The sequence below is a fragment of the Lepidochelys kempii genome, chromosome 4 (assembly GCF_965140265.1).
Source record: "Lepidochelys kempii isolate rLepKem1 chromosome 4, rLepKem1.hap2, whole genome shotgun sequence".
NCBI classification, from domain to species: domain Eukaryota; kingdom Metazoa; phylum Chordata; order Testudines; family Cheloniidae; genus Lepidochelys; species Lepidochelys kempii.
The window spans coordinates 1,756,975-1,775,841 of record NC_133259.1 but is presented as its reverse complement, the minus strand read 5'-3'; the positions used below and the strand labels follow the sequence as shown (position 1 = coordinate 1,775,841).

General features: G+C 45.6%; 1 protein-coding gene across 5 annotated transcripts in view; it reads right to left on the bottom strand.

Moving 5' to 3' along the window:
- Positions 1–10,282: 10,282 nt before the first annotated feature.
- HOPX (HOP homeobox) overlaps positions 10,283–18,867 on the bottom strand; it is a 31,418-nt gene continuing 22,833 nt past the window's right edge. For all 5 annotated transcript variants that reach the window (XM_073340002.1, XM_073340000.1, XM_073339999.1 and 2 more), the window contains exon 3: positions 10,283–10,960. In XM_073340002.1, the coding sequence (XP_073196103.1) occupies positions 10,883–10,960 (78 nt within the window). In that variant the 3' untranslated portion in view covers positions 10,283–10,882. The remainder of the gene's footprint in view (positions 10,961–18,867) is intronic.

Genomic DNA, 18,867 nt, shown 5'->3' with positions numbered 1-18,867 from the left:
CCCAGTTCCCTCAGCCTCTCCTCATAAGTCATGTGTTCCAGTCCCCTAATCATTTTTGTTGCCCTCCGCTGGACTCTTTCCAATTTTTCCACATCCTTCTTGTAGTGTGGGGCCAAAACTGGACACAGTACTCCAGATGAGGCCTCACCAATGTCGAATAGAGGGGAACGATCACGTCCCTCGATCTGCTGGCAATACCCCTACTTTTAGAGCCCCAAATGCCGTTAGCGTTCTTGGCAACAAGGGCACACTGTTGACTCAAATCCAGCTTCTTGTCCACTGTAATCCCTAGCTCCTTTCCTGCAGAACTGCTGCCGAGCCATTCGGTCCCTAGTCTGTAGTGGTGCATGGGATTCTTCTGTCCTAAGTGCAGGACTCTGCACTTGTCCTTGTTGAACCTCATCAGATTTCTTTTGGCCCAATCCTCCAATTTGTCTAGGGCCCTCTGTATCCTATCCCTACCCTCCAGCGTATCTACCTCTCCTCCCAGTTTAGTGTCATCCACAAACTTGCTGAGGGTGCAATCCACGCCATCCTCCAGATCATTTATGAAGATATTGAACAAAACTGGCCCCAGGAGCGACCCTTGGGGCACTCCGCTTCATACTGGCTGCCAACTAGACATGGAGCCATTGATCGCTACCTGTTGAGCCCAATGATATAGCCAGCTCTCTATCCACCTTATAGTCCATTCATCCATCCCATACTTCTTTAACTTGCTGGTAAGAATACTGTGGGAGACCATGTCAAAAGCTTTGCTAAAGTCAAGGAATAACACATCCACTGCTTTCCCTTCATCCACAGAGCCAGTTATCTCATCACAGAAGGCAATTAGGTTAGTCAGGCATGACTTGCCCTTGGTGAATCCATGCTGACTGTTCCTGATCACTTTCCTTTCCTCTAAGTGCTTCAGAATTGATTCCTTGAGGACCTGCTCCATGATTTTTCCAGGGACTGAGGTGAGGCTGACTGGCCTGTAGTTCCCAGGATCCTCCTTCTTCCCTTTTTTAAAGATTGGCACTACATTAGCCTTTTTCCAGTCTTCTGGGACCTCCCCCGATCACCATGAGTTTTCAAAGATAATGGCCAATGGTTCTGCAATCACATCCACCAACTCCTTTAGCACCCTCGGATACTGCGCATCTGGCCCCATGGACTTGTGCTTGTCCAGCTTTTCTAAATAGTCTGGATCCTCTTTTCTCCACAGGGGGCTGGTCACCTCCTCCCAATGCTGTGCTGCCCAGTGCAGTAGTCTGGGAGCTGACCTTGTTCGTGAAGACAGAGGCAAAAAAAGGATTTGAGTACATTAGCTTTTTCCACATCCTCTGTCACTAGGCTTGCCTCCCTCGTTCAGTAAGGAGCCCACATTTTCCTTGGCTTTCTTCTTCCTGCTAACATACCTGAAGAAGCCCTTCTTTTAACATCTCTTGCTAGCTGCAACTCCAAGTGTGATTTGTCCTTCCTGATTTCATTCCTGCATACCTGAGCAATATTTTTATACTCCTCTCTGGTCATTTGTCCAATTTTCCACTTCTTGTCAGCTTCTTTTTTGTGTTTAAGATCAGCAACGATTTCACTGTTAAGCCAAGCTGGTCGCCTGCCATATTTACTATTCTTTCTACACATCGGGATGGTTTGTTCTTATCACTTAGCTAGTTATAGAGGTATAAAAGAAAGAATCAAAATCACTGTCTGTCGGTGTAAGGGCCTCCTCTCACTGTGACAGTCTGAGGCCCTCTTCTCAGGCTAAGGCCTTTGGATAAGCAGTGGGAGCAGCCATAAGCTGGGAAGCGAACGGTCACATCCCAAACTAGTCATATTGAAATAAGGCAATCTGGGGCTGTTAGAAAGATGATCCAATCTATCTCCTCCAGAGAAAGGGAAGAGCTTAGAGGATGTAAAAGCAAATTTAGTTTGATAGTTTTCTGTTTGGTAAGAACTCACTTATCAATAGACACAGCTGGGAAACCCTTATGTCTTTATAGATGTCGTTGTAAAATCCTCACTTCTGTATTGTTTTGTCATTATAGTTCCCACTTTGTTATTGTTTATTTGCATGGTCTCTGTCTGGTTCTGTGATAGTTTCTGTCTGCTGTATAATTAATTTTGCTGGGTGTAAACTAATTAAGGTGGTGGGATATAATTGGTTACCTAATCATGTTACAATATGTTCGGATTGGTTAGTTAAATTTCAGTAAAATGATTGGTTAAGGTATAGCTGAGAATATTACTATATAAATTAGGGGCAAACAGGAAGTAAGTTGGGATTCAAAAATAAGGAAAAGAATTTGGATTTAAGCTTGCTGGAAGTTCACCCCAATAAACATGGAATTGTTTGCACCTTTGGACTTCGGGTATTGTTGCTCTCTGTTCATGCGAGAAGGACCAGGGAAGTGGGAGAGTGAAGGAATAAACTCTCTAACATCTTGGTGCCATGACTTGGATGCATCGCATCAGATAGGTGAGTGGCAGCCTGTAAGTCCCCCACCCCAATAGTCCGCGCAGCTACTTGGAGGGGTATAGTGCACTCTTGAAATGGTAGTTGCGGGTTCTGGCAAGCCGGGGTAATGGATTTTTTTGATAAATGGATAAGGAAGAACCAGGTCCCATACCCGGTGCAGGGGTGAACGTGGGATGAGATTAAAAAGGAAATGGAGGTTGTGTTAGGGAATCCAGTGGTATGGGGAGTGGCTGAGAAGCCCACCCTCCTTGGTATATGGGTAGTGGAAGAAGGTCCCTGCCCATGGGGACTAGATGCTGTCCAGGGAATGGAGGCACTTCAGCCTGCTTGTGAGAGGTTTGAAGTACGGGCAGCATTACATGAGGTGGGACTTGGCCCTTGGGGAGTGGGGTGGGGGGAGGAAAGTAGGTTTCAAAGTGAAAAATGGCAGGGTTTGCAGGAGCAGATACTAACCCCCACTCTTGTCCCAGAGCCAGGATGAAAACCTGGGAGTAAGGGTTCCCAAGTGTTTCAACCCAGGGAGCCTAATCTTGGCTCAGAGTTAACTGTATCCTTTTCTTCTTTTCCTTCTTCCTTTTTTCAGTTTACTTAATTTGCTGCTGGTAGCCTGTACTTTAAACTGACCTGACAGGCTTAATTAGTTTCTTTCCACCTCTTCTTCCACCTTTCCACACTTTTGTTTTTCTGAAGTTTTAATGGAGGGTACTTTGGATACATATGTAAAAGGTTTTGGGTTTTCTGGACAAAGCATGATGGAGGTCTACTGTATTCCACTGGAATTTTTTGGAGTATAAGATCCATGGGCATCCATGGAGACAAATGTTTTACTGCATTTTGTAATAGTCTTAAGGTAAAGACAGCACAGGTTAAGGCAGCTGTGTGGCAATAATTGTACTTGGTGGCTAAGTTGTTACATACAAATTGCACTATCTTAAAGAACTAAATGTAGGAGTAAGTGATTTAAAGAAGTAAGTGAAAAGTTACAAATAGCTTTTGCAAAAATTAATAATACGAAGTTTGGAGGAAAGTAAACATTTGGTAGTTGTGGAAATGGTAAAAGGTAACAGTTGTGAAGATGTTAAACAATTGTGGTATTACAAGAAGGAAGTTTTTGTTTAATGATAAAACCCAGTTATATAAATGTAACTGTATGTGCGACTCTGTGCAATCACATAGGTTGAAAGCTTGGTAATTAAATTATCCAAGGGGGTCAGGTAGAGTGGCTACTACCAGCACTATGCTTCTGTCCCCAGAAGTCTTTACAGCTATTCTGAGGGGAAATGGGCCCTTTCCCCCCAGAAATGGTCTATAAGGGGCTGCTGCAGGCAGCAGGCAGAGAGATAATCTGATCAAATGATTTAACTATTAGGTAATGTAATCAAAATCACTAAAGGAATGTAAGGGGTTTCTATTGGAATTTAACTTGGCTATCCATGGCTGTCTCTAGTTGTACAAGATGGGAGTGTAATTGGGGTACAGTTGTGTAAAAAAGAGTAATCGCAGTGCAAGGGATGTTAGGCAAAAGAGAACTTTGTGTGTGCGCACAGGAAAAAGAAAAGGAAAAGGGTAGCAATGATGCCTTGGAACACTAAGCCTTGGGGTGGCTCTGGGGGATTGGAATGTCGCTTTGGTGGGTGTGCATGAAAACTCTGTGGGCACGGGGGAGGCAGTTACACCTTGTGTAGAATTAATATGGCTAATATAATGTTATGGAGGTTAAACTATGGAAGGAATGTGCACTTTCCCAGGACGTGTGCAGTGTATATTTGAGAAGGGGTAAAAGAAATGCAAACAAAACATGGCACTTAATATAATCCTATTAGGGCTCCAAAAGGAGCCACAATAAGTTGTGCTTTCTTTTTCAGATCTGTGTGTGTTTTGGAGCAGGAGATGAAAGTGGAAAGTAATCAGAACTCTGGTTGAAGTGAAATGTGTCCCTTTTAAGACAGTCTCTGGGCTGCTAATCCAAAAGCAAGCCAAAAAGCCTCTGTGTGGATGCAAATTACTTAGCTGATGGGGCAAGGGAAGTGGCAGCACAAAGAAACAAAGGACCTGCAAATAATAAATACATCTGATCAGCAAACAAGCTACTAGAAGACTCAAATTATGGCCCTCCAGGAAAGGGAGGTGGAAAAAACAAGTCAAGCCTGAAAATAAGGGGGACAGGTTAACCTTAAGAGGGTGGGGGTGTGTGTGCGCAGTGCTAAAATCTGAAGCTGTCTCTCCGCTATTATCTGAGAATAAACTTAAAGCTTGGTACAGCAGAAAAACTATAGCAAACCTGGTCTGTTGTACAAGAGGGGAAACTGAGGTACACCACCTCATGAATTTCATAAATGACCAGTGAGTGGGGTAATTCACTAGCCTAACTATAGAACAAAATAAGGAGAGCCTGGAGGTAATTCTTCTGTTTTCCTGCAATTAGCAAGGAGATTTGTAAAAGGAAGTGGTATTATTATTAAGCAATAATCTGTCTCCGCCAGGGGAGTGGAAATTGTTTCTTTTTGTCAGACACTCTACAAGCAAGCTGGCGCCAGTAGAAGAATAACCCATAATGCCAATGATCTATGTTTTGTGTTGTTTATCTGTGGTGTTTGTCTTGTTGCTAGCATTGTTGTTTCAATGAACACAAAACCTCATGATGTGGGTGCGAGATGGCTTCAAAAGGCTGACCTGGGGGGAAGATGTGTATGGGAATGCAAAATGCTCAACGAGGAGGCCAGCACCTGTGTAATAGCTACCGTGGTACCTGGAAATGGAACGGCAACTACGGTGGTCCCCACAAGCCCTATGGGAATAATGAGAAGGGGAGGAGCTCACTTGGAATCAATGCAGGGGTGTGTAAAATGGTGTAAATCCAGAGAAGATGTTTGGATGTACCCCTCCCTGATGGCCATGGAGGAGCACAGCCAATGGCCTCTGGCAAGGGGTGGACAATTGGGTGTACTGTGTATGAAGTTTTTTGCTGGGAATGTACATATTACTAGGGAGCACAATTACACCAGCCCATAACCAAACCACATACATCTACACATTGCTATCTGGACTTTGGCACACAAATGGATATGTAAATCCTATTGCTGTAACTAATCGAGCCAGGGCATATGGCCTGATTCCATACCAAGTGGTTAAGTTGGTTTGGACAATAACCCATTTCTCTGTGGACATTCAATGGACTTATAATATGGACAAAAGCACGCAAAACCTGCAGGGGCAGTTTGTTGCAACTGCCAGCAACTGGACACATTAGGATCTTAACCCTATCACAGGAGGAGAAGCCGTGTTTTTGGTGGTGGCCGGGATGTTGGACCATACTGCAGTGGTCAGGACACTCAGTGTTGCTGTGGATTATCATAGCAGCTGGTGTATTGTTAACTGTATTTGTGTTATGTTGCATATGAAAACGAACAAGATGGGCACAACCCCCTAGAGAACAGCCAGTAATTATAACCGATAAATAATGTAGTAAGCCCTCCCCACCCCGCAGTGTGCTAGACAACCCGGACCCAACCTTTTTGGGCCTGCTAGACTGGGAAGTCTGGAACACTAATTGGAATAGGTGTGGTATGCCCGTACGAGAGAAGCTGCAGGGCATGGTACTACACAAGGGGCAGTGGGACAGATGGAGCATCAACACCTTCCACCTTGATGCCTGGCCCTATCAGGAAGTGTGTCGCCCTATGTCCTATGCTTTTCCAGGGATACCTGGGCAGGAGGATCCCAAAAGAAAAGAAAGGGGTGGCGTGTTAGGATATAGATATTCAGGCCTGTCTGTAAAGGCCTAGACTTTAAGAATTTAGGTGTGTTCTTATCACTTAGCTGGGGCCGAACACCATCTGGAGATGGCATTTGGACAGGGGTCCTGTTGAACTTTGTAACCAGGGAAGGGGTGGGCTAAATGGTGACCTTGGCAGAGGGCCAAGCTACCAGAAGAAAAGCTATCGCAGAGCGAGGCGGCAGGAGCAAAGTTCCATCACTTGAATGCAAGGAGCCGTGCTAATGGTGAATGGTGACCTTGTTACGTGGGGTGCCCAGGTTCAGGGTCCCCAAACAAACAGGGATTTTGAAATGGATAAAAGAGTGCCTGTGAACGAGATACTGACTGGGGTCAGACTGACAGTAAAGGCTGCAGGGGGGCCCTCACCCAACCCAGTGCTGGGGTGTGTGTCTGAGACAAGGGAGCCTATGGAAAAATATAAGGAGAGGTTAAGGTTTAGGCAGGATAACATGTGGAAAATCATTTTGTTGTTTTGATCCTTTTCCTGTCTGTTTTCCTATGGAAATATAAATCATTCTTTGTTTTGAACAAGCCCTTCTCTGTCACTGTGTTCTCACGCTGATCATAGGCTCCCGAAACGTGCTCTTTTGCAGGGGTCAAACCCAGCAGGACCTGTTGAGGTAACATGGTTGGTGACCAGGGGTGGGAAATGGAGGTTCAAATTCCTTCTCCAAAGCAGGCTGAGGGAAGAGATGAACCTTGGTCCCTGTGATGGAGTGCTGACGGCTAGCACTTGAGCGAGCATGCTAGTCACTATTAGTACTAATTAGATTCCCCTGGAGAAAGTCTAATTAGACTGAGGTGTACCTGATTAACAGGCCAGGTTGGGGCTGGTGAGTCAATGAGACAATTAGCGTGTTAACAGGGAAGCTGTATAAAAGGGGACAGGAAGGAGTGGTTGGGAGAGAAACAGAAAACTAGGAGAGCCTGATAAAGGGGGTCCTCTGAGGAGACACCTTCCTCCCCCCATTTTTTGGCAAAGGGGTGTGAAAGTTGAGATGCGGTGTGTAAAACTGTAGAGATACTGCTGTGTATTGTGGAGCGGTTAAATACTGTAAATGAACTGTGCGGGGAGGTTCACAAGCAAGGTCTGTGTTGTGGAAGAGGTGGGGGTGCAGCACGCTGCCCCATCACAGTCTCTCCTATGCTGGGTTGAATTCTCTAACCAGTGGGCTATTGGGCATAAGAGGTGAGATGGGCCTGGCACCGTTACCACCACCTTGGTTTTTTGCAAGAATGGACCGATCTGGATTGGGCGCCTGGCTCCAGCAGAGGGTTTGCAGCCATGAATCCCAAGCGGAGGATGGTGCCTCCCTCTAGCCCAGAGTTACCCGCCTACTTCCCTAAGAGGGTGGGGCTCAGGCCACTTCCCCTCTCCTCACTCTATTCTATTAGCTAGCTTGGGCAGCTCCCCCGCTCAGCAGGCCGGCTTTCATGGATCCCGTTCTTTGGCACTGTGGTGCTCCCTGCGTCCTGGGCAGGGAGGCTAAGTCAAGGCTGAACGTTCCACGGAGCAGTAGGCCAGCTGACGCTAGGTGCTGCAATGCTAAGTCACCTTCTGGCTCCGGTGCTGAGTGTGCCATGCGGTGCCCTTCAAATCTAGGGCAAAATATTGCCTTCTTTATGGGCTACACTCATGCTCACAGTTTGGAAGCTGAACACAGGATGTTCAGTGTTTCTCCTTTGCCTCAGTTCTTAAACGCTCCCCCCCGCCGCCAAAACCAAAACCAACAAAAACCCAACCTGCTGCTTTTATCTCTCCTCTAGTGACTCAGACACCACTGCATCATTTAGACCTCCTCCAGCAAGGACAAGTGTGATATAGCTTTAAATACAAGGGCCTAGGATGCTAGGATTCTAGCTGTTTGCGCTGTAACTCTGCTCCTGCATGAATGTCTAGCCTTTTGCTACTCTCCATGGTGATGGGAAGCATCCCAGCACTGGGACAAGCAATTCCACATCCCTTTGAAGGGATGGTATTCAGAGCACTGGGGGGGAATAAATATTTAGCACTCATGACAGCAGCCAGATTGGGTCCACTTTGAGATAGGAAAGGAATGAATGTCAGCCAATTAGGGAACAGCAGAGATCCCACTACCGCCTGTCAGGGAGAAAAGCTTACATTGCACTCAGGCCTGTTGGTCTGACACTGCAAGCAATAGTTCTTCCCTCTCACTTTTGTTGCCATATTCCCAAACCTACCCCACGCAGTTGCTGTGAGCCAGCACAGCTAATGTTTAGAAATCTCTATGAAAACTGTGAGCAACATGATCTTGCCTCATCCAGCACTGTTCCCCCTAGCTGCCTCAATTTCCCTGCTCTCAGGCTTTCAAATCACATCCCAGGTGCTTGGACAAGTCAAATATCCCTTCCAGGAGATGTTATTAAAACAACCCAGGTCAGCTAAACAAAACAGACACCTGCAACTTCATGCTACGTCTTACCAGGGCCTTGCACTGGGCAACTCAAGGTGATAGAAGGGAGACTTCCCCTCCCCCTCACTAAATTGCCTCTACGCTGTTGGCTTTTTTCAATACCTCCTTCCCCAGAGCCAGCTCGTTCTCCCTGAATGCTTCCCTCAAATGCGCCCTTTCAGTAGCTTCTGCCCCTCACGGCCGGGCACTGCTACCTGCCCTCTCTCTGCGTGGCATGGAGAGCCCCTTCCCCAGTCTGCTCGCCTGTACATTCCCCTTTTATCTTTGTATCAGGACATGACACCCCAGCTCTTTCTTTCAGCCCCCACAGCTCTCTGAGCAGGGGAGCGCTGCCAGCCCCACTCCAAAGGCCACCAAGGGCCTTCCTGGGCTCTCGAGCCCCCTCTCACAGGAAGCCTTGCCTGGGGCTACCATCACATGATGCCTGGTCACCTGCCCCAAGTCCAAACCCATCACGTGCCTGGCAGACGGGCTGAGCCTGTCAAGGACCAGGCCACTCGATGATACAGGTTTCTGGGCTGGATTCACATGGGCACCTAACTGCCTCTTTCGATAGCCAGGTGCCGCTGATGTGCCCAAAAGCCCTGCTCAGCCACCACCTCAATGCCCACAGGCACCTACGTTCCTCTGGTGGGCAACCTTGTGCATGCCTAAGTCCTGATGCTGCCCCAGCAGGATGCTCCAACCAGGCAATTCTCTGCCTCTCTCCCGTGAGGGACCCACTCTGGTAGGTGTGCTCCGATCTCACCCAGCCAGGGTGAGTGGGGATGTGTCCCAGGAGCCAGGTGAACAGGGTACTTGCTGGGGAGAGGGAAGATCCAAATTCAAATCCCTGCTCTGTCTGCTTTGGAGAAGGGACTTGAACCTGGCTCTGGCATCTTCTAGTTGAGGGCCCCAGTTGCTGGATTAGAGTCAATCCCTCACTTGCTTTCTCTGGGCCAGGTGACTATTTATACCTGGTGAAATGACTTTAACAGAAGAGACTGAGACATCCCCTCCCCTGAATATCCCACAGGCTGGTGCCCAGGTCGTCTCCTGAGAGCTGGGAGCCCTGGCTGCACGTCCCCGCTCCAATCAGTCAGAGCAGGGCTTGAATCTGGGTGTCTCACAGCTCAAGGGAGGGCGCTGGCTGCTGGCTATAATGGGAGGGACCCCTTTCTGCTCCTTTCATGAGAAAGGGCTGAGCATGGAAACTGGAGGACAAACAATACATACCCAAAAACTTTTTAAAAATACAACAGATGGGACAAAATCCTTCCGGACATGAAACTGCCACAAGGTCTGCCATGTGCAGAAGGCCTGCAAAATGGCCAGCAACCCTTTAAAGACAGTTAGTGTGGAAGGGAAGAAAAGACCTGTGTTGTCATAGTGAATACTTTGGATGGGCTGTCAGGGAGCTGATGGCTAAGAGCATCACATGCTGACAAAAACATGCTGAATAATGTGAACATCTACTTCAGGTTGTTTGGCTTGGCATGCGGGTGGCTGGATGGTGGTCATTGGCCGGCGATATACAGGTCAGACTAGGTGAGCTGAGGGTGGGGGCTCATCTGGCCTTGAACTGACTTTAGTGTGACCAGAACACAAATATTTTCAGTTTGAACAAAAAGTTCTAATTTTATTAATACATCAGAAAAATATTCCTTTTCATTCAGTGACATTTATTAGACACACTTCAGATAAAGTCAAGGGTTCTTGGCATGATCTAGTAATTATGGATGTCCTCAGTTCTCCTCTGTGGTGATTTTCAGTGCTCTCTGTGTTGAGTTGAGCAAGCTCAGGTTAATGACACATCTGGTTTTCTGTTCCAGGAACCTAGAGACTGTTAATGCTGGCACTGGGTGTGCATATGGGGATCAGAAGAAAAGGAAAATTTTCACACTATCATTCTGCCCTTTCATAGTAGCTTTGCTCAGAGCCAAGGCTTAGGTCCTTAACTGGTTCTGCTCTGTGCAGCTGACATTACATTTATACGCCATATGGAACTCTAATCCAAACAGGGTACAGCTGCTCTCCTCTTAGCCACTCTATAATATGTGACAAGAGCTGTTTAAAGTATTATATCATTATTTTTTTCTGGTTATGTACATTTTAAATAAAACACCATGTTAAACAGCAGGATGTTACTTTGGATCATAACATCTATTGCGAGAAGGAAAAGCAAAATCAGTTGTTTACAGTGAGTAGGGAAAAAGCTAGTCATCCTCCTTAGTCTCTAACGGATCCACACTCTGAAGGGAGCCCTTCGGATTTTCTCCACTCTGCAAGGCGCTGCTTGAACCATTTCTAGAGAACAGAGAAATGTACAAAGATGAATGTTTTCAAGGAAATTAGACTTATGCACTTAACTTCTTTGCATTGCAATAACTTTCTATTCCATTACAATCACACACAAGGTAAAACATTTTGGAAGTGCCTATGTGATTTAGGAGCCTAAAGTCCCACCAAAAATCAACAGGAATAAAGCTCCTAAGTCAGTTAGGGGCTTTTGACAATGTTACCCATTGTCTTACATTCCTACTTTCTAAAGACTCTATCAGGAGGATCTAGTTTTCCAATAGTCTTACATCACAATGGTAAGGTGATTTGTTGCCCAGAAAACAGATGGATCCAGGATGGGAGAAAGCGGCAGAGAGAGAGATGTGGCTGTCTTGCAGCAAGGGGCTGCTTTGATACCAGGTGTGCAGCAGTCCTGTGCTCCCAGTTAGTGTAGATATCAGAGAGTGAGGAAAGAAATGTGGGTCACTGGACTAAACCTTTTACATGTAAAATAGACATACAAGCTCTCTAGGGCAGGGACTATAGCCAGTGTTTTCCCCAGGAATTGAACTTAGTGGGGGTGTTCAAATTTATGAGGGGGGGAGGGGGTCAGGGCCGATGAGGAGTGAGACCGTGAGGGTGAAGGTGGGCTGTATGGCACCATAGTAAAAACTGAAAAATGTTTCATGACCATTTTATTAGATTTTAAAATCATCACACAAATTAAAGTTGGCTACTCAAGCCTTCTGTGAAGCACTACATCTACATCCTTCTTGGTTTCTTGTTATAATTTTGCACAACTCTGTTAATGAACTTCTCAAATGCCACCAAAGATGAACGCATTGCTTCTCATGTGTCCGATACTTCCATTCTTTCAATTGATATGCTCATTAGTTCATTCACATGATCAGGCAGAAGGCGACTTCTTTCAAAACACAAAATTCTATTCAATGATGAAAAAGAACTCTCAGCTGTAGCTGTTGTGACTGGGAGTAGCAAGAGATGAATTCCTACTTCTTTCAGTCCAGGAAACAGAGCATAAAGATCGGGTCCAGCCACTAGTGATGATAAAAAAGAAGTTGAAGTCAAATCTTCATTCATTCATGGTATGATATTCCACGCTGTGTTCAAATTCTTTATTCTGTCCTGCGCACATGGCAGCCCCATTGCTGGAGTGCCTCACTCCACTCAACTGTCAGTGTTTTGTAGGACAGGGATCTGTAAAAGCTACGTAGAGGTTGAGTAGAATCTAGAAGTCGCTGTTGTAGATTTTTAAGACTCAAGTCTGTGTACTTTTTCAGCTGTCTTAACAAACACTTCTTGTTCTCTTAACTTAAGGATTCAATATAAATGCCTTCATTAGTCAACTTCTGGACTTGAAGTCTTTGCTTCTTCCAGTACTTTTTTAATGGATAGCTCTCTGATCAATCCAAATGTAGCTTGTTGTAGCAGGTGCCTGGATGGCATTGTTTAATGACCCAAGTGGTTTCAACAGTAGACTTACAAGAGAGAGAATGGCAATAGTCTTCTCTGAATGTAGTAGCAAAAGTAATCCACCAGCCCCACTACTCAGATCCAAACCATCTTGGTAGATACTTTCCAAAGCCAGTAAGAATGGCTGTTAAGACAACAGCCAAGGACTGCTGATGAAAAAGCCAGCGGGTTTTCCCAGGTTGGGCTAATTTGAACTTCAGTCCCAGTGTATCTTCTATATTTTCCAAGGTATTCAGTCTTTTTGGACTCTTGCTGAAAAAAGAGTATAATGAAGACATTAAATTTATAGCTTTTAAAATGTCTTTTGAAGAGCCTGCAGCTCGTACTAGCGCTAGTTGGAGTAGATGGCCTCTGCAGGGTGTATAGGAGACACTAGGGTTACACTTTTCTCTGAGCAAAGCTTGTCCTCCACCATGTCTTCCAGAGAAGTTTGCAGCTCCATCAAATGCACAAGCAGCCATCTGTTTGGGGTCCCATTGACAAGCATTTAACTCTTCTAAGATGTGGGTTGTCACAGATGCAGCCAATCTGTCTTCTATAACTTGAACATCTAGAAATGCATCTACTGACCTACCACTGACATGAAGATAACGTACACAATGACTTAATAGTTGGTGCTCATTTGCATCAGTGCATTCATCAGCCATGTATGCAAATTTTTTGAATGTGGTGAGAGAGTTCTTCATTTTTTTCAACTGTTGTGTCTTTCACTGTTGCACCACATGTGTCTAGCCAGTCAGTTGAGTTTCTTGCAGAAAGATAGCGAGCATTTGCTGGTCTTGTTCAGAACCAGTGTTCAACTTCAGGATGAACAAGTGACAATGCACTTAACATTGGCTTCCAGTTTGTAGTGTGTGGTATTTCTTGCCTAAATAGAAAGTATGAGGCCACAGTCATGTTTGTTCGCTTGAACTGTGTTGTGTCTCCAGCATTCTTAACAGCCTCATTAACACTCACTGGTGTTGTCCTTGGTCAGTGGAGACTCAGAGTTCAGAGGTGCTTTCACATGAGTTCACCTTCCAGGTGGGGGGCAAGAAGGCACCTTGCTCGTTCCTCCAGCTGCTCACTGTTCGCTCTGGCCACTGTTGTTCATTGTGCCACCGTTCACTCCACTGCTCTGTTGCCAATGGCCCTGCACCGTCACCTTCTGCTGCCACCTCCACTGTGACCTCTGCGAGTTGGTCTCTTGAGGTTCCACCCAGCTCTGTGGTTTCAGCTGAGCTCTCGGGGGGGGGGGACCTCGCTGCTAGTGCAGACTGGGCCATCTCTTCCACAGAAACACTGTCCCACAGCAGGTCTAAGCACCTGATTATCAGTGATTTCAGTTGTAGTGGTCACTTAACAAAACAAAAGACCATCTATGGAGCCTAATCAGCTCTGTCTTTAAACAGTGGAGGGGGCAGGTCTAATAGTACTTGTGACTCAGGCAGACCATCAAGCAAAACACCTGTCCCCACCCTCTCTCTTGATGCCCTCAGTCAGCACAGGCTAAGTACAGTTCTACTGCCCTTTACTCATAGAATAAGAACAACAACATTTCTTTACACCCTGCATTCAAGTGATTTATAACCCAACCCCAGCCAAAATCTATCACTTGGGCAACACAGCTCTGTTTGCTGGATACCTAGGTAGATGAGGTTGGAATGTAAATACAGTCTGGTCCTTTAGCCTTTCCCCCCCAACCCCAGCTCATCACTAGCTGTCAGGGAGAATTCATTTAGAGTTTACTTACAAATCATAATTTGAAATTATTAGGTTGGCCAACATCACCAAAATGAATGCACTGACATGGTCATTAAAACAACAGCTGTAAAAGGAAGCTAGTCTGTGTTCATACTTTTCAAATCTAGTATACTTTTTCAGATACACATACTTTATCATACACTTTATATGCTTTTAAAGTGTGTATTAATGTTTCAATTTCAATTCAAATTTCCAAACAATCACTAAATTGGCAACACTGCATGTAACTAGTTCACAAAACTGGGCAGAGGGGTGTTGGGAAAATTCAGGGGTGGTAAACAACCCCATGGGGGGGTGTAGGGAAATCCCTCACTATAGCCCTAATCCTGCATGGGCAAAGTACCTGCATGGAGCTTTGTGCACGATGGGAGTTGATGTTTGCAGATCTCCAAGCACACTAATAGGGCTTGGCTGGTGGTCGCGAGTACAAGTGTATGAGCATATTGAAGGCTGTGATCACAACGCACTTTAATATAAGTGTGGAAATTATCTTCATTATAGGACTAAATTCTGTCTTTTTGCTGCAGAACTTTGCAGGACAGATAATCTAAGTCACATTTTTAACACTGACATTTTTGATTTTCTAATTCACAGAAGTAAGTACTGCCTAAGTGACCAGAACATGATTGGCACTGCATGAAGGGATAGCTCAGTGGTTTGAGCATTGGCCTGCTAAACCCAGGGTTGTGAGTTCAATCCTTGAGGGGGCCATTTAGGGATCTGGGGCAAAAATTGGGGATTGGTCCTGCTTCAAGCAGGGGGTTGGACTAGATAACCTCCTGAGGTTCCTTCCAACCCTAACCTTCTATGATTCTATGAACAGCAATGCTGGGAAACCTGGAGTAGTGAAACTACCCTCATCCTCCCATCCAATGGTGGGATCAACAAATGCTTTAGATGACAAGGGCGGTAATCAAAGAGGAAACTATTTCAAAGTGCACGAGGAAGAAGCAGAATTGCTCTCTGCAGATACAGGTACAGTTTGGTTAAAAATTTAGATCCCTGTGGTACAGGTAGGCTATTTTCTAGGTTCTGCACCTTTAAGAGTAAAGTGAACTCCCTAGCCTGTCTGCAGGGGCATGCCCTGTGAGTTAGCCCAAGATGGCAGGTAGTATAGAGTGAGTCACACACACTGTGCTCTCCACAGGAGATTGCACATTGTTTTTAATTTGCTTCTTGTTTCTGTTAATCTAAAATAAGTCCTCCTCAATGGATGCCTACTATACAATATTATAATGCCTCAGCTCTGCTGTATTCCCTTAGTGTTTGCCTTTGCGACTTTTTAACACTTACATAAGAAAATGTGTACTGTCAACAATGCCATGTGCCTTCAATAAAAAGCCAGCAGCTGAAATAAGTCATCCACACGGAAAGTACAATGAACGAGGAGTACTTGTGGCACCTTAAAGACTAACAAATTTATTTGGGCATAAGCTTTCGTGGTCTAAAGCCCACTTCATCAGATGCATGCAGTGGAAAATACAATAGGAAGATATATATATAGACAGAGAACATGAAAAAATGGGTGTTGCCATACCAACTCTAACAAGATTAATTATAGAATCATAGAATATCAGGGTTGGAAGGGACCTCAAGAAGTCACCTAGTCCAACCCCCTGCTCAAAGCAGGACCAATCCCCAACTAAACCATTCCAGCCAGGACTTTGCAAGCCGGGCCTTAAAAGCCTCTAAGGAAGGAGATTCAACCACTTCCCTAGGTAACCCATTTCAATGCTTCACCACCCTCCTAGTGAAAAAGTTTTTCCTCAAATCCAAACTAAACCTCCCCCACTGCAACTTGAGACCATTACTCCTTGTTCTGTCATCTGCTACCACTGAGAACAGTCTAGATCCATCCTCTTTGGAACCCCCTTTCAAGTAGTTGAAAGCAGCTATCAATCCCCCCCTTATTCTTCTCTTCTGCAGACTAAACAATCCCAGTTCCCTCAGCCTCTCCTCATAAATCATGTGTTCCAGTCCCCTAATCATTTTTGTTGCCCTCCGCTGGATGTTTTCCAATTTTTCCACAACCTTCTTGTAGTGTGGGGCCCAAAACTGGACACAATTAAGGTGGGCTATTATCAGCAGGAGAAAAACTTTTGTAGTGATAATCAGGATGGCCCATTTCAAACAGTTGACAATCAGGTGTGAGTAACAATAGGGGGAAAATTAGCATGGGGAAATAGATTTTACTTTGTGTAATGACCCATCCACTGCCAGTCCTTATTCAAGCCTAATTTAATGGTGTCCAGTCTGCAAACTAATTCCAGTTCTGCAGTTTCTCGTTGGAGTCTGTTTTTGAAGTTTTTTTGTTGAAGAATTGTGACTTTTAGGTCTGTAATTGAGTGACCAGGGAGGTTGAAGCATTCTCCGACTTGTTTTTGAATGTTATAATTCTTGACGTCTGATTTGTGTCCATTGATTCTTTTGCGTAGGGACTGTCCGGTTTGGTCAATGTACATGGCAGAGGGGCATTGCTGGCACATGATGGCCTATAAGTACAATGTTGCTCTCCATCTGCGAATACGCACAGCACTCCTATGCCTGTGATCTACTATTTTGCTGTTAGCAGTTGTTTTTGGAGCTGTTGTGGTCACTAGAGACACCAGTGCCACAACACTTTTCCTAAGGGCATTGTAGCATCATTAACAGGGATATCTTGGGCCAACTCCAGCCTGGTAAATATCTACTTAAATTTCTCCCTGTCAGTTCACTTAGATGCACTGTTTGTCACGTCCTGTCCCAAACAGTTGACCAGTCACCACTTTGCACTTCAGCAGTAGTCTCTCTGGTGTCTGACTACTGACTGGAGGACACTGCAGATGGAAAACACTGATATTAATAATATTAGACACAGTACATGTGCCATATAACTAAAACCTCAGTCTTGATTTATTACATAAACAACCCTTTTTTAAAAAAACATCCTCAGCTCTGTAGGAGTATTTCAGGTTCAGGAGCAGACAAGCTTGTCTATGAAGGTCAAATTTTAATGTGCAGTAATTTTCACGAGAGAGACACGGGTTCTGTGCACCCAGTGCGATATTTGATCGTCACTTCGTAAAGAAAGAAGAAGTGAAACTTCAGAGCCATAGCACATCTCTAACAAACTAACACACAGCAGCAGCTCTGCCCATCGTCTGATGTCACCTTTTAACCAGGGAAATAAGTCCTTTAAGGGGAGACTCCAATGAGGAGCATGGATTCTCTTTTGTGATAGCTTGTTTTAATCAGGAGATCAGCACTAAGAGGCTCGTGTGTGACTGATTCTTGCCCCGCCCCCCCGGAGCAGCTTGGAACCAGGAGCACAGCGTGGTGTTAGACACAGAGACCTGCACTGCTCCCTACTGGTGCCAGCTGCACTCTGGTAAACTGAAGGGGGAGAAGGGTGCTGTGAACAAAGGAATGAATATTACACCAGGGCCACTTACTTGGGCCAGGCCAGAGACTGGTCTCGCTATGTTTTGCCCATTTGTGACTCCACCGACTGCAATGGTACTTCTGAGTTACACAGTCTGAGATCTGAACTGGGCCCTTTCCATTTCACTTCCCTTGAGCTCAGAGGCAGCCTGTAGCACATGGCGAAACGGTTTTCCTGGGGCTGCTTTCTTTTTAGATGCAACTTTGGCAATTTTCAAAAAGAAAACTATCAAATGGAAATGGCCCAGTGGGTGCTTCGCTGTTCCACCCTCATAGAATCATAGAATATCAGGGTTGGAAGGGACCTCAGGAGGTCATCTGGTCCAACCCCCTGCTCAAAGCAGGACCAATCCCCAATTAAATCATCCCAGCCAGGTCTTTGTCAAGCCTGACCTTAAAAACTTCTAAGGAAGGAGATTCCACCACCTCCCTAGGTAACACATTCCAGTGCTTCACCACCCTCCTAGTGAAAAAGTTATTCCTAACATGCAACCTAAACCTCCCCCACTGCAACTTGAGACCATTGCTCCTCGTTCTGTCATCTGCTACCATGGAGAACACTCTAGATCCATCCTCTTTGGAACCCCCCTTCAGGTAGTTGAAAGCAGCTATCAAATCCCCCCCTCATTCTTCTCCTCCGCAGACTAAACAATCCCAGTTCCCTCAGCCTCTCCTCATAAATCATGTGTTCCAGTCCCCTAATCATTTTTGTTGCCCTCCGCTGGACTCTTTCCAATTTTTCCACATCCTTCTTGTAGTGTGGGGACCAAAACTGGACACAGTACTCCAGATGAGGCCTCACCAGTGTCGAATAGAGGGGAACGATCATGTCCCTCGATCTGCTGGCAATGACCCTACTTATACATCTCAAAATGCCATTGGCCTTCTTGGCAACAAGGGCACACTGTTGAGTCATATCCAGCTTCTCGTCCACTGTAACCCCTAGGTCCTTTTCTGTAGAACTGCTGCCTAGCCATTCGGTCCCTAGTCTGTAGCGGTGCATTGGATTCTTCCGTCCTAAGTGCAGGACTCTGCACTTGTCCTTGTTGAACCTCATCAGATTTCTTTTGGCCCAATCCTCCAACTTGTCTAGGTCCCTCTGTATCCTATCCCTGCCCTCCAGCGTATCTACCACGCCTCCTAGTTTAGTATCATCCGCAAATTTGCTGAGAGTGCAATCCATACCATCCTCCAGATCATTTATGAAGATATTGAACAAAACCGGCCCCAGGACCGACCCCTGGGGCACTCCACTTGATACCGGCTGCCAACTAGAC